This window comes from Camelina sativa, chromosome 7 (assembly GCF_030686135.1).
Source record: "Camelina sativa cultivar CO46 ecotype springtype chromosome 7, ASM3068613v1".
Taxonomy (NCBI): Eukaryota; Viridiplantae; Streptophyta; class Magnoliopsida; order Brassicales; family Brassicaceae; genus Camelina; species Camelina sativa.
The window spans coordinates 649442-675039 of record NC_141886.1 but is presented as its reverse complement, the minus strand read 5'-3'; the positions used below and the strand labels follow the sequence as shown (position 1 = coordinate 675039).

Genomic DNA, 25598 nt, shown 5'->3' with positions numbered 1-25598 from the left:
GAATAGTTTAATGGCTTGGCTTGTAATCTATTGGTTCATATCAGTATTGCCCTTGTGTCAATACATGTCTATGTTCAAACCAGTTTATTCTGAAAAAATAGTGCCTGTCATATGTTAATACTTAACATAAGGGTAAGACTATAGCCTATATATGGTTACAGTGCCAAAAGTAGGAGTCTTATATCGACCACTAACAATAAGATCGTATTCTTTAACAAAAAAAAAAGAAGAAGTTCTTATCATCTTCTACGTGAGGAAATGAATCACTTCAGTTATACGTTACCTGCTTTTTAAAAAGGCAACCGTACGATGTTTTCTGTAAAGGCAAGAGAAGGAAAAAAATAAGAAGTAAATGGGGTCACTTATGGAGGGTGGTGCAGATAATATACATCTAATCCATACACTGACGTTGTAATAGTAAGAAACTCAACCAAACACATACGAACATCTTTAAACAACTACGATGCAGGATTGACCTAATTATCATCCAATCACCTGCATTGCTTTCATTAACTCTCTCTCTCTCTCTCTCTCTCTTTGTCACTTAGTTAATTATTTTAGGTATTGGATTTTTAACACGTTAAGTTGTCCATCCAATGATTTCAGCTACGGAATAATATATTAATATTGTTCCTTATATTGTCATCACCATTAAATCAAAATCTATTAATCAAGAAGAAAAAAATAGGTTAAATGACACATTAATTATGTATATGTATACTGTATCTTTTACTTACACATTAATTATGTGTTACGTACATACATGATACGTATATGTAACCAACAAGAGAGCTGTTGAAGGCCATGTGCCATGTACAACTCATTTCTTAGCCCTCTACGCAATCTCACAGCCACGAAATACAATATTGAATATTACAATTCACAGCCGTATTTCCCAACTAACTTTTATTCTAACAAACAATATCATGAACTAGCGTGTCTATAGAACTAGACTCTCAATCCAGAGGACAAGAATTTTAAACAAAATATATATACAACTCAATTTTCTATTTTCCGGACATTTTTTGATACAAAAAGTGGTGTGGTTATATATTCTTTAGAACGTCAAATTTCTTGTTTTTTAAAAGCAAATATACTAGTCATATACGAAATATTTAATATATACATTTTGAAAGTCAATACTATAATTTACGTTATAATAAATATGAAATATGTAATTATATTCTTGATTCGGACTACCATGGTTAAGATTAATCATCATAATATTTAAATAGATACGAATTAGAGATCATCAATTATATGCGCACGTCGCTGATTTGCATGTTTTTGGTTGTGTGAAAAGTTTCATAACAAGAACTATATTTAAAAAACACAACAGCCTATTGGCAACAAAAGATGCCAAGATGGATGATTCAATTACGCATGAGGAAATTCGGGAAATTGAGAGGAAATTGAAAAATGCATATCCCGATGAGGAGATTTATTGGCAACAAAAGAGCAAGAAATTTTGATTGAGGATTGGGGATAAAAACACCATCTATTTTCATGCATCTACCAAACAACGTCGAGTGTGTAATAGAATTGTTGGTTTATTTGATGTCAATAACGTTTTGGATGAATCACCTTCGGGAATGGAGCATATTGCTACAACATATTTTGAGGACTTGTTTAAGAAATCTGATGGGGGGGGATTTCAGAAATGCTACAAGCAATTAACCCAATTATTACGGATAGTATGAATATCGCTCTCACTCGGGATATTTCGGAAGGGGAAGTCCGAAAGGCTTTGTTTGCTATGCATCCGGAGAAATCCCCAGGCCCTGATGGGATGACGGTCCTGTTTTTTCAAAGGTTTTGGCCCTCTCTCAAAGGGGATTTAGTGGTTTTGATTAAAGAGTTTTTTTCGAACTGGTAGTTTTGATCCACTTTTAAATGAGACTAATATTTGCCTCATTCCTAAAGTTGATCGCCCGCAGCGGATGGCGGAGTTTAGGCCAATAAGCCTATGCAATGTGAGCTTCAAAATAATTTTTAAGTATTGTGTTTTCGCCTGAAACGTCTATTGCCTCTCTTGGTTTCAAAGACACAATCAGCCTTTGTTTTTGGTCGTTTAATTACAGATAAAATTCTTGTGGCTCAGGAGATGTTCCATGGGCTAAATACTAACTGTCAGTGTAATTCGGAGTTTTTGGCATTTAAAACGGACATGAGTAAGGCTTACGATCGGGTTAAATGAGATTTTTTGGAGGCGGTTTTGGTTCAATTAGGATTTGATACGAAATGGATTTCGTGGATTATGTGGTGTGTTTCTTCAGTGTCGTACCAAGTTCTCCTGAATGGTCAGCCCCGAGGCTTTATTAAACCACAGAGGGGATTACGTCAGGGGGATCCTCTCTCACCATATTTATTTATACTTTGCACAGAGGTTTTGATAGCAAATATTAAAAAGGCTGAACGAGAGAAGAAATTAACGGGTATTACCATCACCCGTGATAGTCCTATGGTTTCGCATTTGTTGTTTGCGGATGATAGCCTGTTTTTTTGTAAGGCAAAGGCGAATAAATGTAGGACGGTAATGGACATAATTGGCTGTTATGGTAGAGCATCGGGGCATGAGGTTAATCTGGTTAAATCCTCTATTATGTTTGGCAAAAAGGTTCCTGCCGATATACGTTCCCAATTGAAATCAGTTATTGGTATTTCTAAGGAAGGCGGTATGGGTTCTTATTTGGGTATTCTTGAAAACCTGCAAGGCTCGAAAACTAAGGTTTTTAGTTACGTTAAGGATCGATTGGACGATCGAGTCAATGGTTGGTCCGCCAAATGTTTATCTAAGGTTGGTAAGGAAATTATGATTAAATCGGTGGCTTTGGCTCTTCCCACCCATGTTATGTCATGTTATAAACTACCACAGGATTTGACGTCTAAACTAACGAGTGCTATAGCTACTTTCTAGTGGAAGTCCAATGATAAGGCTCGAGGTATGCATTGGGTTGCTTGGGATAGATTGTGTAAAGATAAATGTGAAGGAGGATTAGGTTTCCGAGCTTTGGAACAATTCAATGAAGCCATGCTGGCCAAATAGTTTTGGCGCTTAATTTATAATCCGACATCCTTAATGGCCCGGGTGATGAAAGGACGATATTTCAGGAACAAACATCCTCTTATGGCAAAAAAAAAAACAAACAATCCTTCCTTTGCATGGAAGAGTATTTATTCCACCAAGGGGTTGGTGGAACAGGGAGCGAGATGGGCGGTAGGCTCCGGTTGTTCCATTTCGGTTTGGCATGATCCATGGTTACCAGATATTCCTCCAAGACCAGCGAATGGTCGGGGGAGGTTGTGGTTGCCGAGTTTGATGGTTAATCATTTAATTAATCCAGTTACGTAGGACTGGCATCTGCCTATTCTTGAGGAGTTTTTTGATCCATTGGATATCTCTCTTATTCGGAGTATGTCGGTCAGTAAAAATTCTCAACCGGATAGATTATTATGGCATTTTACTAATTCAGGGAAGTATACGGTCAAATCATGCTATCGGTTGGCCCAAGAACTAATTGCGGAAGTTGAGTATGGGCTGACATGTGTGTCTTTGCGGGCTTAGTCGTGGAAATTAGATATACCCTCGAAGATTCAACATTTTTTATGGCAGATTGGATCGGGTACTCTCCCCGTGCTAGAACGGCTTGCGTATCGAGGTGTCTGGTGTGAGGCTTTGTGTAAGCGGTGTGACTCTGCAGTAGAGACTATAAACCATGCGCTCTTTGAATGCCCTCGGTCGCGATGCATTTGGGAAATGTCCCCAGTGGTGCTAGATCTGGGAGGCTTTCCATATGATTCGATCTATGCGAATTAAGATTTCATTTTCTGGCGGGCGTCTTCCCAATCCGGGGTTTCAGATATAGCCCTTCGTCTCCCCTGGATTGTCTGGTAAATTTGGAAAGATAGGAACAAAAAGATTTTCCAAGGTGTCGAGGTAGAGCCAACTGAAATCTTGAATCAAGCGGCTAATGATAAATTATTGTGAGAGGAGGCCAATTCATCCTCCGCGCGTTATCTAGACTCACCGCCTTTATTGGAGGACAGGGGTTTCTTTCCTCGGTGTCAGGTTGATGGTTCATGGAAAAGTACGGATCCTTTTTAGGGTTTGGGCTGGTGGTGCTGCAGTGGAGAAGATTCAACGCTCCTTTTGGGAGCACGGAGTGACCAAAGAGGCTTTACTCCCTTACACGCGGAATTACAAGCACTGATCTGGGCTATGGATTCTTTACTGGCCGCTGGAGTTGTTTGTCAGGCTTTTGAGACGGACTGTACTGAATTAGTTGTGATGGTGCAGACGCCGGACGATTGGCCCGCTTTCTCGACTTTGCTGGAAGACTTTGCATTACTCTGAACTTCTTACCCTTCCTTCACTCTAGTCAGGATCCCACGCGACGTCAACGCTAAGGTAGATTGTTTGGCTCGGTTTTCAAGATGTTTAACTTCTAAATCTTCTTTTGTAAACTTTTATCTTCCTGTTTGGGCAACCAATTTTGGAGTTTTCTTTTAATTGATTAATGTTTGGTTGAAAAAAAAAAAAAAAAAACACAACAACCACTTGAAACTCTTCATGAGAAACCTTTATCGAAAAAAAAAACTCTTCGTGAGAAACCAACCTATTCAATTTCATTAGAATACGAGTTTTAAGTCATAGCTACGCAATTATTAAAAAGTTATTACTTCGACTTGCCAATGAAGTTCAAGCAAATACCTACATGCATTCAGTGATTCAGATATATAATATATTTGCTGTGCACATGTGACTATGCATTTTGTAATTTTTTTATAAAAGACCTTTGTAGTTATGGTGTATAGTGCTTTACTTTTTTTTTTCAATATATATAGCAGCGAAATTTTGAATTCGTATCCACTATATTCCACCATTTGTATAATTTTGTCGTAACTTAGCTTCATTTTTTTTTGCTTTTTATCAACTTCAATTTTACGTATAACAAAATCCTATTTGGAACTTGTTTTTTCCCGTTATATACTTATATATAAATCATTAACGCATTAATAAATTTTGATTGCTTGGTAATATTGTAATGAATGTACTTATATATATAAATAACAGATGTTACTTTATATAGGTTCTATCTTAAATAGTATTTTTGTTAAAATTTGTCTTTATACTTAATGCGAGAAAAGGTCAACTACTATATGTGTCCATACTCCCGGATTAAATTATTAAGATTGAGGACGGGACATGACGTAACATTGAGTTATATATATTTCGTGAATTTTATTTAGATTATCATGTAACCGAATAACCACAAATTACTCGCCTACGAGTCTATGACATTGAGTTCGATCCTGTCTTTATACATGACACGATTAAAAAGAGAGTCAATGACTCAATTATTTGAAGAATTAAATCGCCTATGACGTTGAGTTCTTATTCAACATCTTTAGGGCATTAGTGTAATTTTTTCAGTGGATTGGTTTACTCGTACATTAAAATAATAAAGTAAGTAAGTATAATTAATCAAAGTTAAAACTTAGTATTTGGGTTGGACGGGTTTAAGAGTTGTTGTTATATGTTTCGACAAATCGAAGACTCTGACTAACCAATTAGCACAGAAAAACCTATCAGTGTCGGTGCTTAATTTGTATTTTAGTCATCCATCTAATATTTTTATGCCGGGACTGCTGAGTGGACATATCAAGTTTATACAAGGCGGCTATAACTGTATACATACCCGTCTGGTGGTACGGTTTTGTCGAGCCAAGTGAAGGGCTGTGGTATAAAAAACTGAAATGCAATAGCACAAATTAATACGAAAACCAAAAATAATTAGCTGATCTCTAACGTTGAGCTTCTCTAGTTCTCTGTAATGGCTTTGTATATCTTTTAGCCCAGAAAAATTGTAACAAACTCTTGTAAACTGAGGTAATATAACAAACAATTAATCGTAAACTCATAATATTGAAATTCATTTTAGATTCTCTACAACCAAATTAGAATTCTTCGCGCACTCTTAACTTTTCCATTATAGGTTTCGAACGACGGATTAGTTCGTCATGGGATCAGTCAGATGATCTTTAATATACGAAGATATATAATGTATAATAAAATTTATGGGAAAAAAAACGATTAAATTTAAAGTTAGAAACATGAATTCAAGAGAATCCTCGTGGATAAATGTATTTAATGCATTCTGTAGAATCCTATAGCTGCAAAATATTTATTTCATATACTACATGATCAACAACTTTCATATTGATTATTAATCAGATTTTGTAAAAGTTGTCCACCAAACTCATACATTTTTTTTTTTTGAATATCGTCGTCTAGTTAGTTTGTTTAACTTTACATATTAATTGCCAAAAACTAAATTATTAAAGAGTCAATCATGCATTTCACTCATGATATGTCTTTTGTTTGTTTTCAGAAAGTTATATTTTTATACTTTTTTTCTTTTGACAAAGCTTTATTTTTATACTTAATACTATATATATAGTTTTTAATTTGATAATGTGCTTAATTATCTTCATCAACCCGATATATTTTATATACAAGCTGGCTGGAATCTTTGCCTTTCACTTTCCCATTCCATCAATACTAGGTTCTTGCATGTTGAAACTTAAAATGATACCACGTTAACTTTCATCATACGTCCATTTCTTTTTTTTTTGCTAAACAATCATACGTCCATTTCCCTATTCACATTTAATGGAAACATTGTACCAAATTAAAAAAAAATGATATATACGATAGTACTAATTTTTTGTCGTTCGATCCCATATAGAGATTTTACTAACCATAGGTACGGTGAATTTATCAAGTGCCGTCAGACTTATTCCGACAATAATGATGTGTAGGAGACGACTTTTTTTCTTTCGATTATGAACGAACGATAAATAATTGAGGGAGAGACACAAAAATGTGAGAGGCGAAAGAGAAAACACAACAGCATATCATAATTAGTTTTTGTCGACCATGATATGTATATGTTGTACAACAGTATATAACTAAAGCTAAACATTTCCTTGTATATTCTTTACCAAAACACTAATATAAGCCAAAAATAACTCAAAGTGGTTGGTGATTTTCCATCATTTCTAATGCTCTCTCTTTTACTCTTTACAACCTTCACTCCAACAACAACACTTTGCATTTCACATTATTATTAGTTTACTGTTTACTCTTTTTTTTTTTCCCTCACCAAATTAATCATATACTAGATACATGAATATATTACTCCATACGTAATTTATTATCCACTATAACATTTGTATATATACATAGTCTAGGTTCAGCGTAAATCATCGTCTTCGCGAAGGAATACAAATGACAACAGGAGGAAAACTATTATTTTCCAGTTTTATAATAAAAGGGAAATCGAATTTTTAATTTGTAAGAAGAAATGAAGCCAAAAATGGTGATAATTGTGTGGCTCCTAAGTCATAGTTTGACTTAACACATTCACTTCATAGCTTAATCGTTAGTCATATTCATCACAGAACCTTCAATAATAGTTGGACGACCAATTAATATGAGATTAATGAACGGCTAAGATTTTTCCATATATAATAATCCTCTTTATTTTTCAGTTTTTTTTATGAGTGAGAAACAAACTTTGCAAACCAGTACCGGTTAAATATAGATGAATTTGTTTTTAATAATTTGATCTACCAAAACCCGTCGAGGGAAATTTTTGGGTAAGAGTACCGATTCGTCAAAACCGCATCAACAACAAACCGGTTAGCAGCTTCGGTATAATGAACTCCATCCCATACAATAGCTTTGGTTACATTACGACAAATAGTTGAACCGGGTTGACCACAAGTTGCTTTCCGATCGTAGTTGTTGGGCCTTCCTCCATAACCGCAACAAGCCATTAACGGATCCACAAATCCTGAAACTCGCATTACCAAATAAACCAATCAAAACCGGTTTTATCTCGCATTACAAATTAAAACGCATATGTAAAGGAGATGCGAAGCGATACGCACCGTATCGTTTGAAATCGGCGGAGAGTTTGTACTTGATGGAGTAAATATCAACGTAGACGAGAGTGGCGTCTTTGAATTGGGACCTCAGTTCGTTGCAGAGACTCAAGAGTCCTTTGTTGAAGGCTTTTGCGACCTCGTTGTGAACCCGGAAACAACCAATCGGGTCAAGATCTGATTCGTTATGCGGGTGAATCGCCAATTCTTTGGGTGCACAGCCCAATGGGCCTGTGTTATGTACCCAAAACTTCCTCCCTCCGTATAAATATACGGTCTTCAATACACAATATACCAAATCACAAATCAGCCGTAATGGTTTACGAGTCAACCAAAATTTTTTAAGCAAGTGACCCCATTTGCACCAAAGAGCAAGAAGTCATATTTTTTTTTATGAAACATATGTTTTGGGACTAACAACAGTTAACGTATATGTAAAAATCTAAAAAATTCGTGGAATAAATAAAAGTTACCTGTATGGCTTTCTTGATCTCTAGAAGCATGGAAGGTATTTTCTGGACAACGGGTGTATACGTTAAATTTGAATCGTATAGAGCAAGTAAAAGATCATTTTGTCCAATATCGATCATGTACAATGCGTTTTTATATCCATTGTCGTCAATAAGATCTCTTCTCCCTATCAACATGAACACATATATCTTCTAAGTAATATATTGATATGAGGTTGATATAAACTGTTAGAGTGACATTTCAATTACCGGAAGAGATAAGTTCTTGAGAACGGTTTTTGAAGTGGACGAACTGGCGGATTTGAATGGCAAGAGGGAAGGAAAAGACAGGAAGAGCGGTGGCTCCGGAGACTGCGAAATTGACTCCTCTTTTGAAATTTGGTGAGAGTGAATCCAAATATGGACTCAGATATGTCATCTTTAAATGTTTACCTAATCATATATATTATCCAACCAACTTCCTCTTGTAAATTCACACGTATGTACATAAGACGTATACACATTTAGAAAAATGGGACTCACAGAAGAAGTCAACGATGAGTCGACCGTCTCCAAGCCGACCAGTGCCTCTATGGAAGAAGGTGATGCCATGAGGGAGTCCGATAGGAAGACCAACGCCAGCAAGAACTCCTCCGGTGTCGGAGTTAGAGTCGCCGAAGTTTATCAATATAGGTTTCTTGTTTGATTTGGAACTAATTACCGAGTTAGAGCAAACCAAAAGAGATATACATAAAGTTAGGAAGAAGCATCGTAGAGAAGAAACAACGTAATCCATTTCGTTTGAATTATTGCTGTCTAGAAATTTTTTTAATCAAGATTCAAGATCTAAGCGTTTTTTTATATACTGTATATATATAGCCATGTCTTTGGCTTAGTCCTTAGAAAGTCAAATTCTTTAGTTGTAACTTGTAAGTCAATAATTATAAATGTTTAATTATATGCCAATACTATTTCAAGTTGCATTATATAATTGTTAAAAATCCTAAAAAAAAAAATAATAATAACCGCATATCTTTAGATCCGATCGACTATGTTTGAGTATTAAAATGATTCCGTACAACTTGTAAATTGTAAATGGTTAATATGGGCCAAAGTTTAAAAAATCGTGTTTTAATATGGGCCTGAATGTAATGTTTTATCTAGCCCATTAGCAGAATGCGAATTAAACAAAAATAAAAGAAAAATATGCGGTGAGCGTGGATCGAACACGCGACCTTCAGATCTTCAGTCTGACGCTCTCCCAACTGAGCTATCCCCGCAATTTATTTAAATCAACCAACTTATATTTAATATAGTTAACTATTTACAATTGACGACGCGAAAAATAATTCTGATTTGTTTTTTTTGGGCAATAAGTAGAGAATTGTTGCGTTCCACGAATCTCCTCTCACGTTCGAAGACCATTTTTCTTGTTCTTTGGACGACCATCGGCGACAGTGTAAGCCTAGGTCTTCTTCTTCGGCGTTGCTTTTTCTCTTCCGGTAAGTCTCGCTTCTTCGACCAATCTCTATTTGCTTACTCGATCATCTGTATCTCGCGATCGTGATTCCTCGTCACCAGATCTATGCGTATTCGTCTGATTTCCGTATGGATGTGACATGATTTTGTGTGATTCGTTTCCTTTGGGATCATAGATCTGTATCTGCATGATTATTATACAAAGTGATCTAGATTTGTTCTTTTTTGTTCAGATCGGGTGTTCACCTGAAATCTGAATTTTAAATTTAGATCTCTCTTACTGTTTAATATTGTTGTTTGTTTGATCGATACATCCTGATACGAATGAGATCCGAGTGAGTTTGTAATCAAAACTGCTTTGAATCTGTGTGAATGCTGCAAATGAGTATGTGTTTTTAGACTGAAGATATAATGTGGTAACACTGTAACAGGCTTGAAAAAATGGGGCTGTCCTTTGGAAAGTTGTTCAGCAGACTCTTTGCTAAGAAAGAGATGCGTATCCTGATGGTTGGTCTCGATGCTGCTGGTAAGACTACGATCCTGTACAAGCTCAAGCTTGGAGAGATCGTGACTACAATTCCAACCATTGGTGAGTTTCTGGCTTTTTGCATCTTCTTTCTCGCATGTAATTATGGGAAATTGACACATTGTTATTGCAAGGGATTATGGTGGAATTCGAATTTGGATGTTGTTGATTAGACAGTTGCAATTTAGTATTTGTACTTGTTGAAGTGTTTTCATCTCTGACTCAATTGTTTTTGTGTATGATTAACAGAGTGAGTACTTAATTTTTTTTAGTTCAGTTGAATTGACAATACTGGTTTTTGCTAGGTTTCAACGTGGAGACTGTGGAATACAAGAACATTAGCTTTACCGTGTGGGATGTCGGGGGTCAAGACAAGGTATTGTTATTACATTTTCCTTTACTAGCGTTCTGAAATTACTTAACCTAAATCCTTGATTCTCAATGAATTGCCCCATTATTGCTGAATTACGCTCTCGCTATTCCACTATAACATTAATTTGGTTTCAATTGCTCAATTCAGATTCGTCCATTGTGGAGGCATTACTTCCAGAACACCCAGGGACTTATCTTTGTGGTGGACAGCAATGATCGTGACCGTGTTGTGGAAGCTAGGGATGAGCTTCACAGAATGCTGAACGAAGTAAAAACCCAGACAAATATCTCTCTCTGTCTCCCGCTAGTTACATGATGAAGCAAGGAGTCATTGTTTTGTTTCCTTTTGAATTGTGCAGGATGAATTGAGAGATGCTGTGCTTCTTGTGTTTGCTAACAAGCAAGATCTTCCCAACGCTATGAACGCCGCTGAGATAACTGACAAGCTTGGGCTTCACTCTCTCCGCCAACGACACTGGTGAGCCAAAAAGATAACTAAACCAAATCCATTGATTAGTCAAACCAGATACCTAAGCCGTAACATTGATAGCTTAAAGAACTAATGTCATATCATCAATTGAACAGGTACATACAGAGCACATGTGCTACCTCCGGAGAAGGGCTTTATGAGGGACTTGACTGGCTCTCTAACAACATTGCAAACAAGGTATATAAAAAGTTCACAGCTTTTTAAATCTGTTAGTGAAAAACTGATTGTTAAAGACTAAAACTAAATGCGTGATTAAATTAAATGCAGGCTTAGGGGAGAGCAATTATCAATATGCGGTTTGGTTTTTCTATTCGAGGAGAGTCCTGTCTTCTTCTATCGTCTCTCTTTTGTTATTTTCGTCTCAAACTTATATCATCACTTCATACTTTGTTCTTCGCTCTTAAGAATTCACAAGTTTTTTTTTCTTCTTCATCCTGAAATTCAGACGCTTATAAAAATTTGTGCCCAATTTCGGCGGATATTCCAATTTCGCTTAGGTTCTTCATTTATTAAATTTATTTATATAATTTCGAAATTTGAACAGTACTGAATCCGTACGAGAACAAAGTGAAGACATTTTTATATAATTTTTTGCGGTTTAGTAGAAAATTTCGTTTAAGAGAAAAAGTCTAGTAGTAGTATTGTTTTTTTACAGAAAATTCCAAGTTATAACAGATCCACAAATCGGATTGGATGAACGGCACTAAAACAAATACAAACAGCTACAATTCCCGTACACGGAATTATTAATTACTTCACTAAACTACCATAATAGAGATCTTCCACTGTACATTAATAATGCACTAATAGGATCTTACCAAAAATAATTAATGTAGTAATGGAAGGAATATCTTTAACACACACTCAAATCTTACTAATCTTAGCGGCATTTTTCAAGGTTTCACGAGCTCTCTCTCTCTCTCTCACTTTTATCTTTAGGTCGTCGTCTTCTAGGGTTCTTACGACTAGACGAGAGAGACTAGTTTTGTTTGCTTAGGGTTTTTTTTTTTTTCAGAGGGAAGGCATGTTGATAACTACGGGAAGAAAAGAGAAATTGTCCATTTCTAAAGGTTCTGAAATTGAGGTCTCGTCTTGCGAGTATGTTACTGGGACTGTATGGTATCGTGTCATGCTTGAAGAGAATCTAGCTAAATCGAAGCGGAAGAAGCTCTCTGTTCGTCACTTGGATCCTCTCCCTCTCCTCAAGCAAGACTACTCTCCTCCGTTGATTCAAACCACCGTGCATCGTTTGATTCGTCCACTCCCGCCGCCGGATCCGTTTCCAGAGGTCGATTTTGAGGAAGGTGACGTCATCGACGCTGCATATAGAGGTGGCTGGTGGTCCGGTTCGGTGATTAAAGTGTTGGGAAATCGTCGTTTCTTGGTGTATCTCAGATTCGAACCTGATGTAATCGAGATTGAACGGAAAGATCTGCGTCCACATTTGGTTTGGAAAGGTGATGAGTGGTTCCGATGCGAGAAACAAGTAAGTCTCTTTTCTTCCTCTTCATTGATCTTTGATTCAACAGTTGTAACCTTCGTTGGTATCACACTAAAGGATCCTCTTTTTTGTTGTTGTTGTTGTTGTTGAAGCAATTGATTGGGTCAGATTTTAGCGCTGGGAAGTCTGTAGAAGCGAGAACTAAGGTGGCCCATTTGGGGGATGTTTGGGCTCCGGCTATAGCCATTAAGGAGAACGACGATGGGAAATTACTGGTGAAGTTGAAGGCTTCGAGTGATGAAAAGGTCGACTGCGACAAGATTAGCCTTCCTTATTCCAAAATCCGACCTTCACCACCGCCTTGTGGGTTGAAAGATTACAAATTGATGGAGAATGTGGATGCGCTTGTCGAGTCTGGTTGGTGTCCGGGTGTTGTTAGTAAAGTTCTTTCTGGGAAGAGTTACGCAGTGATTTTGGGGCCAAACAAGGAGACCAAGGAGTTTAGCCTTTTGCAGTTAAGACCTTCTATAGAATGGAAAGATGGAGTTTGGCATAAAGAAGAAAAGGTACTCACTTCTTTTGTTACATAAAAACACCATGCAGTTGAAGAAGAAACAGCTGCCCCTTTCTTTTGGGAGAAAAGTACATTAAAATCAGGTTTTGTGTTCCAAATTTTTTAGGTTTCAGATAGCGAAGAGAGTTCCCATGCAGTTGAAGAAGAAACAGCTGCTTCAACCCGCATAAGGGTAACTGTTCGAACTGCCTTGAAAGAGAAAACAGCTTTGGCTACAGGAAGGGCGACACGCACTTCTAACGCTGCTATGCAGAATCCTCTTCCTGCCTCTTCCAATGTTGAAGAGGCTGGTAGAGTATCTGTCACTGTTACTGAAGTACCGCACTCCGAAACTGTTGATGTGAGTTAGATATTTCCTCCCTGTCCATGCCATCTCTATCTTAAGTTGCACTCTACTTTAACAGTCCTAAGTTGAATCAGTGTGTGTTAAACTTCTTTAGAGAATTGAACTTGTTTGAAGCCATCTTTCTCCAGTGACATGTATTGGGTAATAACGGTTAACTTTATGTGTTTTCTGGAGCAGTTACCTAGAGAATTAGGGAGTAATTTGGCTGATGTTGTGATGAATGAGAACACTCCAGTCACAAGCCAACCGGAGATACCAGCAAGTAAGTGTTATGAAGTTCTTTACCTACACGTGTATGATGGTTATTCTTATTGGAAGTTGTTTGTGTCATAAATTGAACCTACGTGTTACTGTTTCTAGCAAAAGAGTTTTACTCATCGGTGGTCCTGGGCATAGCTGCAGCTACTCTGACGAAACCAGCAGTCAAAACACAAGGAAAAACATCTCCGAGGAAGAAACTTCAGGCAATGAAGAATCAAAATGGCTCTCCAAAGGTGAAAGTTAGTTAGTGGCACTGTTAAACATCGCACTTTAAAGGTCATTCATCCTATTGATTCTACGTAGGCACCTGAGGAGACAAAAAACAAAGAGAGTGTTAATAAGAGGAAAAGAGGACAGCCACGTAAGTTCATAAGCACAGACCCTAAGCAGAAGACTGGTATGTTGTCTTTAACTTTAATGGATAAGTTAGCGGCATTTGTTTGTATGCAATCTTGAAACATTTTTGGCATAATAACTTGTAGGTGTGGCTGGTAATGGTTTAAAGGCTTCGGCTATTGAACTTTCCTATATGTCTGATGATAATAGGCCTCTCGCTTCATGGATCCACGGTGGAAATTCATCATCGGGTCTGGCTGGATTATACACGTCTTTGAAACAATTGATGCTCTTTTAGCTTTCAGTTCTCATTATTTTGTGTTTTTTCTTTCATCTTATTCCTCAGGGCAATCCGTATCTCCGACTCCTGATCCAGGTCTTAATTCTGTTGTGGAAAAGCATGTCGATGTTGTGGAAACTCCCCCAGCGAGCGAGTCCACAATGGCTCTGCCATTTGTAAAGAAGTCACCGCTTTGGGAAGTCCTTGAATCAATGGAGGTCTTCAAAGCAGTGCCACAGTATCCACATTTCAGTCCACTGCTAGAGAGCGAAGAAGAGTTTCGTGAAGGAGACGCCATTGGTACAATGGTGAAGTTCACTGCGCTGTTAGAGAAAGTCAACAATCTACAAGTCGACGATCCTATAAGCTCGATTAACAGGATCGACGAGTGTTTTCTCAAGCTAGAGAAATACGGATTCAATGTTACAACGCATCGGTCTCGGATCTCCAAGCTTTTGTTCATTAAAGAAAGCCAGACATCGGCGTTGGAAGAGTTAAAAGCTGTTGAGGAAAAGATCACAGAGAATGACAACAAAAGAAGGAAGTATGAACAAGATATTGTTGAATTGCAGAGACAAGAAGTGTTGATGAAGGAAGCTAAAGTGGCACTAGACAAGGAGATAGCTCTGATGCAGTCTCATGCCGAGGTTCTTGACCTAAAGGTTCAGAATGTAGACCAGGAGTTTCGTGCAATTGTCCCTGCCCCATGGAAATAAGCTAGCTGTAGATCAAAGGTGTTTGAGACTAATCTAGTTCTCTGTATCTTCGCAGAAAACATACTTTAAGTTAAGTAGAACTGTCTTGAACGCATTTCTCTTTCAGATTTGTCAAATCACATCTGAAAGTCATATCTTCTCCTAAATCGTGAAATATTAGTAGTCATTTTTCTTTCAGATTTTTCTAAGATAAACGTGAAAGAGACAAGCAATGGGAATCTTTATAGCTCTTAAAAAGAACAACATTTCGAGTAAATGCAAATAACTGTTTCAACTCAACACCTACAGAAACGATAATCACTAGAATCTTTTTGGTCAACAAGAAATTATAATATAAGGACATAATTCTTATGGATTGGTTCTCCTTTGACATATGAGAACATGATTCTCCTTTCACTTCCTGTTCTTGCTCTCATCCTTCTCCCTTTCTCTCTTCTTATAAAGCTTCTCGAGGACACGTTTGGCTTCACAGTTGGGAAAGTTAGAAAGATCGTAGTAATGACGAGCAACGTCTACTAGCCTGTGAATACACATGTCAAAGGGAAGAATTTATCAGAAATGAAATCGTCAGCGAGATAATAACCAAAGAAAATGTAAGAACTTACCATTCACCGCGAATATCTGTCACAGTTCTGATGAAATTCCGGGTAGTCAAAACATATTCGTTGTAGATTACCCACTCAGGTTTGTGATCCAAGCAATTTGATGGATGCAAATGAACCACCTGCCAACCAAGAATTTAACCATGAGATTAAAAACAAAAGAAATAAAGTTTAAATGGAAACAACAACATAAACTGAATTTGTTTTGACATACTTGGTTGTCTTTGACTGTCAAGTAATGCCCAGTGCGTTCTAAGTGAGCCACTTGCATGAAATAACCAGCAAGCATGGCCTTCCTTATGTTGATGTAGTAGTCGCGGCTGTTAAAATCAGTGCTGCACATCTTCAGGTTGAACCTTGACATTATCCGGACTAGCTGCTGTCTAACATTGTCTGCAGATTTCATCGCTCTATTGTTGATGAAGTTTTCATAGCACCAATTTGGATCTTCATCTGTGAGAATTTACATGACCAAGTTAGTTACGGTAATTTTAATTTTCTATAGCAACTACAAACAAAAGAGGAAGATTAAAGGATGATCACTTACTGTTTTGCTTAAAAGCGTGGTAGACGTTCAACAATGTGAGGTGATCTCCATCAATGTGTCCAAACCTAGCTTTAGCTTCATCTGCTGCTTTTTGAGCCTCTCTAGGCCGAATAAAGCAATTCGGTACTAGAGAAAGAATTGGTATATATAATAACAGAAGAGGTCCATGGAAGAGGTCAGCAGATGCATAGAGGCGATGAGACTGATACCATTTGCTTCATGAGAGAGAATAACTGAGAAACTGCAACTATCTGCATCAGCACTTACTTAGGATACCCCTAACCATGGGTATGCAGAACCCAGACTAGCGACTGCTGATGACAACCTAACTCTAATGCTTAATTCTAAATGACAATCATACATATGGAAGTAAAAGATGAGTTCTAATGCACATTAAACACTAGTTGCAAAATGGATACTGGTAGCAAGTTTAATCCTACCCTTAACTACATACCTAACCCGAGCTAGCAAGAACAACAACAAAGAAAAAAGCAAGGGGGTTACCTGATAGCATGGCTGAAACTGAGAGAATCTCGTTCGAGCAATTGAATTCAGGACTGACTATGAGCATCTTTGCCATCTGTGGATCCAATGGGAACTCACTCATTATCTCACCTGTCTTTGTCAAGTTACCTTCATCGTCCAGTGCTCCCAGGTAATTCAAAACTTCCAAGGCTCGCATCAGCGTTTCAGGAGCAGGGGGATCCATAAAATCGAAGTGCACCAAGTCATCAATACCCAGTTTTTTCAAGGTCAGAACTGTGTTTGCAAGGTTTGATCTCAATATTTCTGGATAGGTCTGCGGTTGCAAGTCATTATTGAAACTCTTCTCTGTATAAAGCCTGAAGCATTTTCCAGGACGCGTTCTACCGGCACGACCAGATCTCTGGTGAGCACTTGCCTTTGAAATCGGGGATACCAACAACGACTCAACACGGATTCTTGGGTTGTAAACTTTCTGCTTAGCAAACCCAGGGTCAATGACGTAGACAATCCCATCAATGGTTAGGGAAGTCTCAGCAATGTTAGTCGAGACAACAATCTTTCTCCCAGGAGGACCACCTTCAGTTACCGGCTCTGGAGCAGGATCAAAAATCTTCTGCTGCATGGCAGGTGGAAGAGTAGAATACAGTGGCACAACTTTAACAGGTCCCACCTGATCCCCAAGATTACCAACCTCTTTATTGATTTTGCGGCAAGCATCTTCAATCTCCTCCTCCCCAGTTAAGAAAACAAGAATATCACCAGGTGGCTCACACAAGTGGATCTGGACAACAGTCCTAATCGCAGAATCAAGATAGTCCCTCTCAGGCTCCTGAGTGTAGAATATCTCAACTGGATGAAGCCTACCAGGAACTTTCATCAGAGGAGCACCGCTAAAATACTCCTGAAACTTTTCAGCTTCTAGAGTAGCACTCATCACAACTAACTTAAGATCAGGTCTATTTTTCAACACTTCTTTAAGAAGACCAAACAGCACATCTGTGGCTAGAGTTCTCTCGTGGGCTTCATCGAGAATAATCACTTTGTATCTCTCAAGGAGAGGATCCGCCATTGCTTCTCTCAGGAGCATACCATCAGTCAAGTACCTGGGCCATAGTGAAATTAGATACAAGTCCACAAGTAGATAAATGAGAAGCTAAAAGAGAGAGAGAAACAAGGGCTTACTTAAGGACCGTTCGGGGGCTACTGCAGTCCTCAAAACGGATGCTGTAACCAACTTCTTCCCCAATAGTAACATCCATCTCTTCAGCAACACGACGAGACACAGACATGGCTGCAACTCTACGAGGCTGTGTGCATCCAACCAACCACTTCCGACGCTTATCCGAAGTTTCAGCATCCACAGCATCTATGACAAACTGTGGGATCTGTACAAAAAAAAAAAATCACAATTTAGCTTTTCATTCTGTAAAACATCATCTACAATTAACACTAACATCATTCCTCTAATAAGCCAACTAGTTGATCCAATTCAAAGTATGAGAAGAAGAAGAAGAAAAGATGAAAACTTTTAAATCATCTCCAATTAAAATTAAACCAAAACACTTGTCATCAATCATTCTCTAATAAGCCAATGAGATGAATCAAATTCAAAAAAAGTATGAAAAGGTGAAAACTTTTACCTGAGTAGTTTTACCACTACCGGTCTCACCGACAAGAATAAGGGTTTGATTGCTGTTGAGAGTTTTGAGAAACTCTTCTTTTTGAAGCCAAACAGGAAGAGTCTTCCGTTTCTCAAGAATGTCATAATACCTCTGCGAATAAGGCTTCCCGTTCCACTTATTGACCAGACTGCTGATTCCGGACTCGGCAAGACCATTGATTTTGGTGTTCTTTGACGTAGCCGATGGATCGTCCATAACATCGAACAAACTAATTTTCCTCTTTCTCTCTGTACCCATCCCTTTACGAACGAACGTAATAGAGATAGAGCAGAAGAACGAAGAGAATGGAAAAAATTTATGAAAGCTAAGCTAGGGTTCGGCAGCGCCTGATTTATGAGAAAGAGAGAGGGAGAGGCGGCTTTAAGTTTTATTATAATTTTCAATTTCACCCTACATCTTAACAAAACATCTTATAGCTCCCTCAAATTATTAATTAGAAAATAAGGAGCCCAAGTGTTCGTTACGTGGGCTAATATAATAGGCTTGTGATAAATTTTTAAAGTGTCAGGCCCATCCCAATAGATAACGAGATTACGAGCCGAATATTTGTACCTTCATGGACTTGAAAGATTTTGAGGGAGAAAATTTTGCAATTACTTCACGAACATAACAAGACAAAACAAAGGAGAACAAACAGACGGTTTAACTCAATAAAAAAAGAAAGATAACAGACGCATTGACGTCTCACTAGAGAGACACCAACCAACCAAGCGCTCTATATCTGTAGTCGGAAGTGCAAAAGTTGCAACCTTTATAGAGGAAAACGAAGAGTCAAAACTTAACTAATGCATAGACATTTTGGATTCACGAGGGACTAATGTCACCACATTAGTGCTGACATTAGTGCAACTTTGAAATTATCAAATAAAGTTTATCTCTCTGCGACGTGAGCTCTTGGAAAGCTAAGAACTTTGGAAACCATGGCCAGGCATTATTCATTTTGACAGAAGTAAAAGAGAGATTCCCAATTTAAACTTATCTTAAAGGAAATAATAACCTGTCTTAAAAGATGAACTATGAGTACAATGAAATGGTTTTATCACTAGTCTTTAAGCAGGATATCTTTCGGAATGTAAGAAGACGAACCAAAGGAGAAACAGATAGCTAGCAATTACAGGTGTTCTTTTGTACGGACGAGGACAGAATTCAACATTGCCAGATATGAGACTGGCTCACCAGCAAGGAACCACCCTTTGTTTTGCGCATTGTCTTCAAGATACATTATGTGTACAAACCTAATCAGAATTCGGTTTTACCTACCACAGATTTGGAGGTGAGATTTAGACTCGTTTGTCGTAACCCATATTCAGCAGACCCTGAAATTTTCAAATAACGTCTTAGGCCAAAAAGTAGAGAGAGAGACAGATAAAAACTCTTCAAGAATCCACAATTTACACTTCGATCTGCTACTCAATCAAAACCATACACTCCAAGAACAGCACATTACTAACTTTCGTCTTCATATGGGAGAAACAACTTACCATACATAATTCGGTTACGATGGTCTAATAACGATTGTAGGCTTTTCCATAGTCCTCACGTCTCTGGCGTTGGAACCCGGTACCATAACTGTTGTCTTGATTCCTTGAAGGATAGTTTTTTACATGGTTTGGATATCTGCCCACGGAATCTGTTGGCACATTGTTTCCACCATAGGGAGGAGGATTGGCAGAGTATCCATCATCAAACTCAGCATAAGGAGGAAACTGTCTATAGTTACCATAACTCAAACCAGAGTTTTGCTGCCGTGATTGCTGTTGACGTCTCTGAGCATCGAGTTGAAGGAATTCGTCCCATTGTTTAGCATTCATACCCCTTAGCCCAGCCAGTTTCTTCATGTAACTCTCTCTCAGTTCCCGGATTGTCTATAAACTCGCACAAATTGATGTCAGAAGGTGAAGTTCTTCAAACAGAATTGCATTTCACTAGGAGACTGGGGACTAAATTACATTTGGAGAGATCCGCTCCCATCCAATACTATGAGCAACTAAAATTAAAAAAGCATGAAACTTTCATAGTTGAAACTCCTAGGAATTGCGATTTCTGAGGTGATAATATTCAATCCAGCCTATACTCGGTTTCGTATCTAAGATGAACACATTCAGTCACTGGATCTCTTACCTCACGATGCTTGATGTTCTCCTCATCTTCTTCCTTATCACGTTTCTTTTCAAGCTCCATTGCATCCCTCGTATATTCCAATTCTAGTTCTTCTAACGACTGTGGGAAAGGAGGGCGTTCAAACTGTTGACTCACCTGAATGTCGCTGGAGCCACCCATTCTCTCTTGATCCCATCTTTCAGACCTATAACCACTCACCTCAGACTTTTGCCAATCATACGGTTTATCCCATCCACTATAACGTGGTCTCCCTGGAGATTTTGAATGTGTGGAACGACTCCGACCTCTGTCACTACCATAAGCTTCATAAAACGAATAATAATGTTAACTGCCTGACCACGAGACTAAACGAAAGGTTACGGCTACAGTAATACACATGATCTCCAACTTCAATCAGAGAAGATCGAGCAAACGTTTAGTAAATAATTTATTTACTTCGGTACTGTACAAAATGCTTTGAACATAAGGACTTACCTTTTGGCTGCAAAATAAAGATAAGGAAAGGACATTATCGGCCAAAAAGGGCCGGAAAAAGACCAATCAACTTCCTTAAAGACAAGACTAAAAAGAGACAATAAGCAGGTCTCTAACGTATCCTATCCTGTCCCTACCTTGTGGTGATCCTCGATAAACATTTCGCTGATTCTCACGAACACGATTCTCTTCGCGCACACGATTATCCACAAACTTATCTTGCCTTCCAGAACGCTCTGAGAAACTTGATGATGAACCATGTGATGGCGGGTGCTGTCCTTGAGGTTCGGAGTTTCGAGCACGTGGTGGACCAACAGAAGTTCGCCTAGGTGACCTTGATCTGCTCCTGTGAGAAGCAGAAGAGCTTTTCATCTCACCATCCTCCTTAACCTTGTGAACAGCATCAACACCTTTCCTCAAGATTAATCTGTCCTTGCCACTAACAATTATGAACTTATCATCCATTTTAATCTTGCAGCCAGTCTCCCTTTCAATCCTTTCAATAACTTTCTCCGTAAACAAATCCCTTACATTCTTGTCCCTAGCCGGTACCCTTTCAAAGAATTCTTGTGACTTCCTATTAGCACCAAGAGTTGATGGACAACCCTAAAATATGTAACAAAGATGAATGATGCAACATTCAGAAACACAACACAGCTGATGTATAAACTAAAAAAGGAGTTAGCTTACCTGAGTAAAATGACCAGACTCGCCACAAATTTTACAGATCATTTCTTCTTCTTTTCTCTTCTTCCAGTTCCTCTCAGTAGCTTTCGACTTAGCCTCCCAAACCTTAGCTTCTCGGCTAGTGAAATCGGTTGGTACAGAATTAGGGTCAGGTAGTTGCTCCTCTTCATCAAATCTTTCTTCAGACCGTTGTTTGATTATAGGTTTGTCTTTTTCTTGGGTAGTGTTGTTGTTGGTGACAGTACTTGCAGGACCAGTATACTCCTTGTAGATTTCACTAAAGTCATCATCAAGCTCTGGGTCCGATCTAGTGCTTTCCATCTGAAAATTTAAACACACGTTTCAGTTTCAATTCCCAGAAAAAAAAAGTCTGAAAAGACAATGATTCAATAAAGTATCAATCTGAACGACGAAACCATAAGACGCCACATTTTGCATAAGACTAAATTATGAGAAATCGAATAACTCTGTTACCAAACTCGCTGATTGTCACAGACGTAATATAGCTAAATGCGACCAAATTAAGAGCGACGGGGAAAGAGAAGATGAAAGGGTATAGACCTAAAAAATCTAGAATTAGGGTTTATCATACCTTGCGGGGTGCGAATCAATGGCGACCCAAGAAAGTACTTGCTCAAAGTCAACGATACAGATTTGCTAATTAGGGTTCGTTCGGTGCCTGTGGGAATTGAAACTTTTGACTGCTTCCAAAAAAATTTAACTTTTTTTTTCTTTCCCTTTTGAACCTTTGATTTCTCTAAATAACAATATACCCCTCAGTTAAACGTCGTCGCTTTAAGTTTTCGCGTTTTGTTCATAAATGTTGTCGTTTCGTTTTTTCCGAATATATGTAATTATGGTCCGAATTCTTTTTTTTTTTTTTTTTTTTTTTGGAATTATTGTTTCTTTAACTCTCTCGATTTCCATGGAGCAACGATAAAAATCGCTTAATTATGATTTATGAGACAATAGTTAAAGAAAATGATCTATATATACATTTTTGGAGATATTAATGAAATAAATCCTGAAGTTCATACATATTTACAATCATGTCATTAACATTAAATATTTTTAATTTTTAATTTACAATTTATTAAATTATGATAAGGTTTCCAATTTTTGTAAACAATTATTCTCCCCACCCCAATATTTGCAACTTTCCAAAACAATCGGAACTATATTTATTATTAAACATACAGAACTTTCTATATTTATGAATAAATTATGATGAATGATCGAATCAGAGATGTTAAAAAAAAAATCATACAAAATTGCAATACAGAAATTATACTATACATATATATTAGAATATTACAATATAATAACAATACTACTATCTTTAAATTGAAAAATAAAAAGAAACAAACAGTTTTTCCTTTAATAAATCACTACTTAATGAATTATATGATATAGTACCTATAGTAAAAAAAAAACTTTAAACAAAACAATTTTCACACGACTACGTAGTGGATATATATTTGTAAGGTTGTATATTTAAAAAGTAAAAAACAATTATATGATATAGTTCCTATAGTAAAAACAATAAACTTCAAACAAAACAATTTTACACTACCTAATAGATATATATTTGTAAGGTTGTACATTTAAAAAGTAAAACTTTAGTTATGTATATAGTTAATCTATAAAACAAATTACATGAACTATTTTTTATTAATAAATATAGTTCTGCGGTGTACCACGGGTGAATATGTAGTATTGAGTAAAATTGCAAGCATCAAATTTAATGTTTCATGAAGGATGACTTAAAATATAAAGACAAAAGACTTTTAATTAAAATAGCACACCACCCGATTCCCTAGTATGGACTTAACTGCACATAAGTGCATAACCATACATTCCCTGTCTCCTATGCTTGACCATCGTCCTTCGACTCGAAAAAGATTGCTTCCTATGCCATAGTTAAGAAAAAATAAATTAGAATTATAATTAAGAAAATAATAACGAAACCGCCTTTTATATGTGTGTGTGGATTTAGTTTAATAACGAAGAAGCTAGATGATTGATGTTGCTTAATTACCAACTGATACAACGCTTGGTCATCCTAATCTTTTTGTTGATCTTCTTGCAATTTCTTGGAAAGCAAGCTAATCAAATTCTCACCACTTGCTTTTTCACAAATTCGTTTAAGCTCTTTATCTCCATGGCATATAGATCTCATGCATCTCCTTATTTCCCCACTGTAAAAATCGATAGTCCCACGTCCCATATTGACGACCGGTTTAGGCAGCAACTGCATCGACGCTAATATCCTAACAGCTTCCGTTCGTACTTGTCTGAGTTTTCTTGCACGAATAAAGACTTTTTGTTTATAGATAAGTTTGCTTAGTGCGATAGCTACTTGCATTCGGAGTTTAGCATCTCCATCGATGAGTAGCCTTCGACGACACTCTTCAAACCAATTGCATTTTAGAACATCATCGCCATCATTAGATGAATTAGGGAAAGGCAGCTCTCCAATGCTTCGTCTGATAACATATAATCCGTTTTCGATCTCTGAAATAGATGATGAATATTCACCGATCATCCATATAGCGAAACCTATGTTCTCCTTAATGATCCCATAATGGATTTCACAATTGAAAGTTGCTATGATGTTTTCCATCACATTCACTCTTAGCTCTGGATCCGACTTTAATTCTTTCAAAGCCGACTCCGAGTAGTTTTCCGTGAAAATTTTGTTGAAGATTCCATAGGTCTTCTCCGTATTGGGTCCGAAACATAAGCAACCAGAAATTGTGATGTCCTCCCTAGGCCATGGACGTAAACAATGACGAACATAGTATGACATTTTTTTTTCTTTTGAGTATGACAATTGACAACACAAGATTCAATTTTTGTTTATTGCAAAATTTTTAATAATCCTTCTTTAAACCTTATCTGTCTCTTGTATATATGCTAACTGTAGGAAAACAAAAAGCACTAGGAAAACAATGATATAAGAGAAAGATAAAAGAGGAAAAAATCTGTATGTACTAAAAATACAATACAATATAGCTAAGAAATCTAATCTAGTTTAAATTCACAGAACTGCTATAGTGCTATGTATCAAATGAAATAAAATCTAACTAACTTTTTATAATTAAAATCTTCAAATTTTTATTTAAAACTTATTAATTACTATTAGATTTTATTGATAACAATTTAAGAAGATATGTAGTGATTTGATAAGTACTTGTCTTTTCTAGGTTTTTCGAACCATTGTCTGTCTCTACTTAGCTTGTAGCAAATTAAAGACCATGTGACACGATCGACGAGATGAAATTTGGAACAGAAGGTGACGAAACCAAACATTTCTATTATAGAAATGGTCATATAGTGTGCGCATGTGGTCTTTATAAGGTTTGACTCAATTCAAACACTGCTTCCAAACAGCTTGAAGACGGAACGAATCTCAAAATTTTAACAAACATGCCTATGAAGAGTGTCATATATAGTCCTTTTCTTAAAAGTAAAAAGATCATTAATTAGAGGTTAGGTCAGAATTTGAATTTGTTTTACTCCTTTATTTTCGTTTTTGTATTTTAAAAGAAACCACGATTATAAAATAAAAACCAAAAAGAAAACGTTAAAGTATAAAATAGCAGATGACACTGACACTTGCTTGACTTTCATGAAATACACAAGTATGTAGTGAATAATTTATTTCCCCATCGTAATTAGATATATACTGATCCGTCCCATTTCCGGTTTGATCCATGAATATATATATATATATATATATATATACTAGCTAAAATATACTATGCAACATAAGTTTT

At 37.1% G+C, this 25598-nt stretch overlaps 6 protein-coding genes, 1 non-coding gene and 1 pseudogene across 13 annotated transcripts; 3 read left to right on the top strand and 5 right to left on the bottom strand.

Annotated features, from left to right (window-relative positions):
* The first annotated feature begins 2536 nt into the window (after nucleotides 1–2536).
* On the top strand, nucleotides 2537–3046 carry LOC104704135 (uncharacterized). The gene is made up of 2 exons (XM_010420266.2): nucleotides 2537–2797; nucleotides 2918–3046. Exons 1-2 carry the CDS (start codon nucleotides 2537–2539, stop codon nucleotides 3044–3046), a joined length of 390 nt encoding a protein of 129 aa, XP_010418568.1.
* Nucleotides 3047–7502: 4456 nt separating this feature from the next.
* On the bottom strand, nucleotides 7503–9288 carry LOC104699651 (GDSL esterase/lipase At3g62280). The gene is made up of 5 exons (XM_010414991.2): nucleotides 8943–9288; nucleotides 8670–8852; nucleotides 8424–8587; nucleotides 7957–8227; nucleotides 7503–7859 (listed from the first exon to the last, which is right to left on the bottom strand). Exons 1-5 carry the CDS (start codon nucleotides 9193–9195, stop codon nucleotides 7633–7635), a joined length of 1098 nt encoding a protein of 365 aa, XP_010413293.2. The 5' UTR covers nucleotides 9196–9288; the 3' UTR covers nucleotides 7503–7632.
* A 318-nt stretch (nucleotides 9289–9606) lies between these two features.
* TRNAF-GAA (transfer RNA phenylalanine (anticodon GAA)) lies at nucleotides 9607–9679 on the bottom strand. Its single transcript has one exon. It is a non-coding gene; the product is annotated as a tRNA-Phe (tRNA).
* Nucleotides 9680–9713: 34 nt separating this feature from the next.
* On the top strand, nucleotides 9714–11753 carry LOC104699650 (ADP-ribosylation factor 1). The gene is made up of 7 exons (XM_010414990.2): nucleotides 9714–9901; nucleotides 10310–10467; nucleotides 10710–10780; nucleotides 10925–11044; nucleotides 11136–11254; nucleotides 11362–11443; nucleotides 11534–11753. Exons 2-7 carry the CDS (start codon nucleotides 10320–10322, stop codon nucleotides 11537–11539), a joined length of 546 nt encoding a protein of 181 aa, XP_010413292.1. The 5' UTR covers nucleotides 9714–9901; nucleotides 10310–10319; the 3' UTR covers nucleotides 11540–11753.
* Nucleotides 11754–11963: 210 nt separating this feature from the next.
* On the top strand, nucleotides 11964–15397 carry LOC104699649 (DUF724 domain-containing protein 7). Of its 2 annotated transcripts, none has more exons than XM_087457905.1 (9): nucleotides 11964–12164; nucleotides 12282–12752; nucleotides 12860–13273; nucleotides 13388–13621; nucleotides 13805–13889; nucleotides 14030–14121; nucleotides 14192–14285; nucleotides 14371–14475; nucleotides 14571–15397. In XM_087457905.1, the coding sequence occupies exons 1-9, from the start codon at nucleotides 12105–12107 to the stop codon at nucleotides 15218–15220; spliced, it is 2205 nt and encodes a 734-aa protein (XP_087314031.1). In that variant the 5' UTR covers nucleotides 11964–12104; the 3' UTR covers nucleotides 15221–15397. The 2 variants fall into 2 exon arrangements, with proteins under 2 accessions (XP_087314031.1, XP_087314029.1); XM_087457903.1 differs by having other exon boundaries at nucleotides 13988–14121.
* Nucleotides 15398–15421: 24 nt separating this feature from the next.
* Nucleotides 15422–18949, bottom strand: LOC104699648 (putative pre-mRNA-splicing factor ATP-dependent RNA helicase DEAH2). Of its 4 annotated transcripts, none has more exons than XR_015561646.1 (7): nucleotides 18496–18939; nucleotides 18038–18240; nucleotides 16874–17958; nucleotides 16370–16620; nucleotides 16037–16275; nucleotides 15826–15944; nucleotides 15422–15740 (listed from the first exon to the last, which is right to left on the bottom strand). XR_015561646.1 is itself a non-coding variant. In XM_087457906.1 (7 exons), exons 1-7 carry the CDS (start codon nucleotides 18772–18774, stop codon nucleotides 15614–15616), a joined length of 2178 nt encoding a protein of 725 aa, XP_087314032.1. In that variant the 5' UTR covers nucleotides 18775–18949; the 3' UTR covers nucleotides 15422–15613. The 4 variants fall into 4 exon arrangements, 1 of the variants encoding a protein (XP_087314032.1); XR_015561648.1 differs by having other exon boundaries at nucleotides 16370–16610; XR_015561647.1 differs by having other exon boundaries at nucleotides 16370–16602.
* A 547-nt stretch (nucleotides 18950–19496) lies between these two features.
* Nucleotides 19497–22560, bottom strand: LOC104699647 (uncharacterized). 2 transcript variants are annotated; one of them, XM_010414984.3, is made up of 6 exons: nucleotides 22412–22560; nucleotides 21823–22140; nucleotides 21270–21738; nucleotides 20659–20960; nucleotides 20019–20402; nucleotides 19497–19853 (listed from the first exon to the last, which is right to left on the bottom strand). In XM_010414984.3, the coding sequence occupies exons 2-5, from the start codon at nucleotides 22138–22140 to the stop codon at nucleotides 20043–20045; spliced, it is 1449 nt and encodes a 482-aa protein (XP_010413286.1). In that variant the 5' UTR covers nucleotides 22412–22560; the 3' UTR covers nucleotides 19497–19853; nucleotides 20019–20042. The 2 variants fall into 2 exon arrangements, with proteins under 2 accessions (XP_010413286.1, XP_087314036.1); XM_087457910.1 differs by having other exon boundaries at nucleotides 22294–22414.
* A 983-nt stretch (nucleotides 22561–23543) lies between these two features.
* LOC147940693 (coatomer subunit beta-1-like) lies at nucleotides 23544–24705 on the bottom strand (annotated as a pseudogene). Its single transcript, XR_015561653.1, has 2 exons — nucleotides 23858–24705; nucleotides 23544–23728 (listed from the first exon to the last, which is right to left on the bottom strand). The product of XR_015561653.1 is annotated as a coatomer subunit beta-1-like (transcript).
* Between the last annotated feature and the right edge of the window lie 893 nt (nucleotides 24706–25598).

Bases quoted from the DNA above. Each gene is read 5' to 3' on its own strand.
- LOC104704135 (XM_010420266.2), top strand. From the start codon at position 2,537: ATGGACATAATTGGCTGTTATGGTAGAGCATCGGGGCATGAGGTTAAT. The intron at 2,798-2,917 runs GTTGGTAAGGAA...GCTACTTTCTAG, and splicing joins CCGCCAAATGTTTATCTAAG to TGGAAGTCCAATGATAAGGC.
- LOC104699651 (XM_010414991.2), bottom strand. From the start codon at position 9,195: ATGGATTACGTTGTTTCTTCTCTACGATGCTTCTTCCTAACTTTATGT. The intron at 8,853-8,942 runs GTGAGTCCCATT...ATATATGATTAG, and splicing joins ACTCATCGTTGACTTCTTCT to GTAAACATTTAAAGATGACA. The intron at 8,228-8,423 runs GTAACTTTTATT...TGTGTATTGAAG, and splicing joins AGATCAAGAAAGCCATACAG to ACCGTATATTTATACGGAGG.
- LOC104699650 (XM_010414990.2), top strand. From the start codon at position 10,320: ATGGGGCTGTCCTTTGGAAAGTTGTTCAGCAGACTCTTTGCTAAGAAA. The intron at 10,781-10,924 runs GTATTGTTATTA...TGCTCAATTCAG, and splicing joins ATGTCGGGGGTCAAGACAAG to ATTCGTCCATTGTGGAGGCA. The intron at 11,045-11,135 runs GTAAAAACCCAG...TGAATTGTGCAG, and splicing joins TTCACAGAATGCTGAACGAA to GATGAATTGAGAGATGCTGT.
- LOC104699649 (XM_087457903.1), top strand. From the start codon at position 12,105: ATGGAAGGAATATCTTTAACACACACTCAAATCTTACTAATCTTAGCG. The intron at 13,622-13,804 runs GTGAGTTAGATA...TTTCTGGAGCAG, and splicing joins CGCACTCCGAAACTGTTGAT to TTACCTAGAGAATTAGGGAG. The intron at 13,890-13,987 runs GTAAGTGTTATG...TACTGTTTCTAG, and splicing joins CCAACCGGAGATACCAGCAA to CAAAAGAGTTTTACTCATCG.
- LOC104699648 (XM_087457906.1), bottom strand. From the start codon at position 18,774: ATGGGTACAGAGAGAAAGAGGAAAATTAGTTTGTTCGATGTTATGGAC. The intron at 16,496-16,873 runs GTAACCCCCTTG...TTCTTTCTCTAG, and splicing joins AGTTTCAGCCATGCTATCAG to TACCGAATTGCTTTATTCGG. The intron at 16,276-16,369 runs GTAAGTGATCAT...AAATTCTCACAG, and splicing joins CCACGCTTTTAAGCAAAACA to ATGAAGATCCAAATTGGTGC.
- LOC104699647 (XM_010414984.3), bottom strand. From the start codon at position 22,140: ATGGAAAGCACTAGATCGGACCCAGAGCTTGATGATGACTTTAGTGAA. The intron at 20,961-21,269 runs GTAGGGACAGGA...CGTTTTATGAAG, and splicing joins TTATCGAGGATCACCACAAG to CTTATGGTAGTGACAGAGGT. The intron at 20,403-20,658 runs GTAAGAGATCCA...GCGAGTTTATAG, and splicing joins AGAACATCAAGCATCGTGAG to ACAATCCGGGAACTGAGAGA.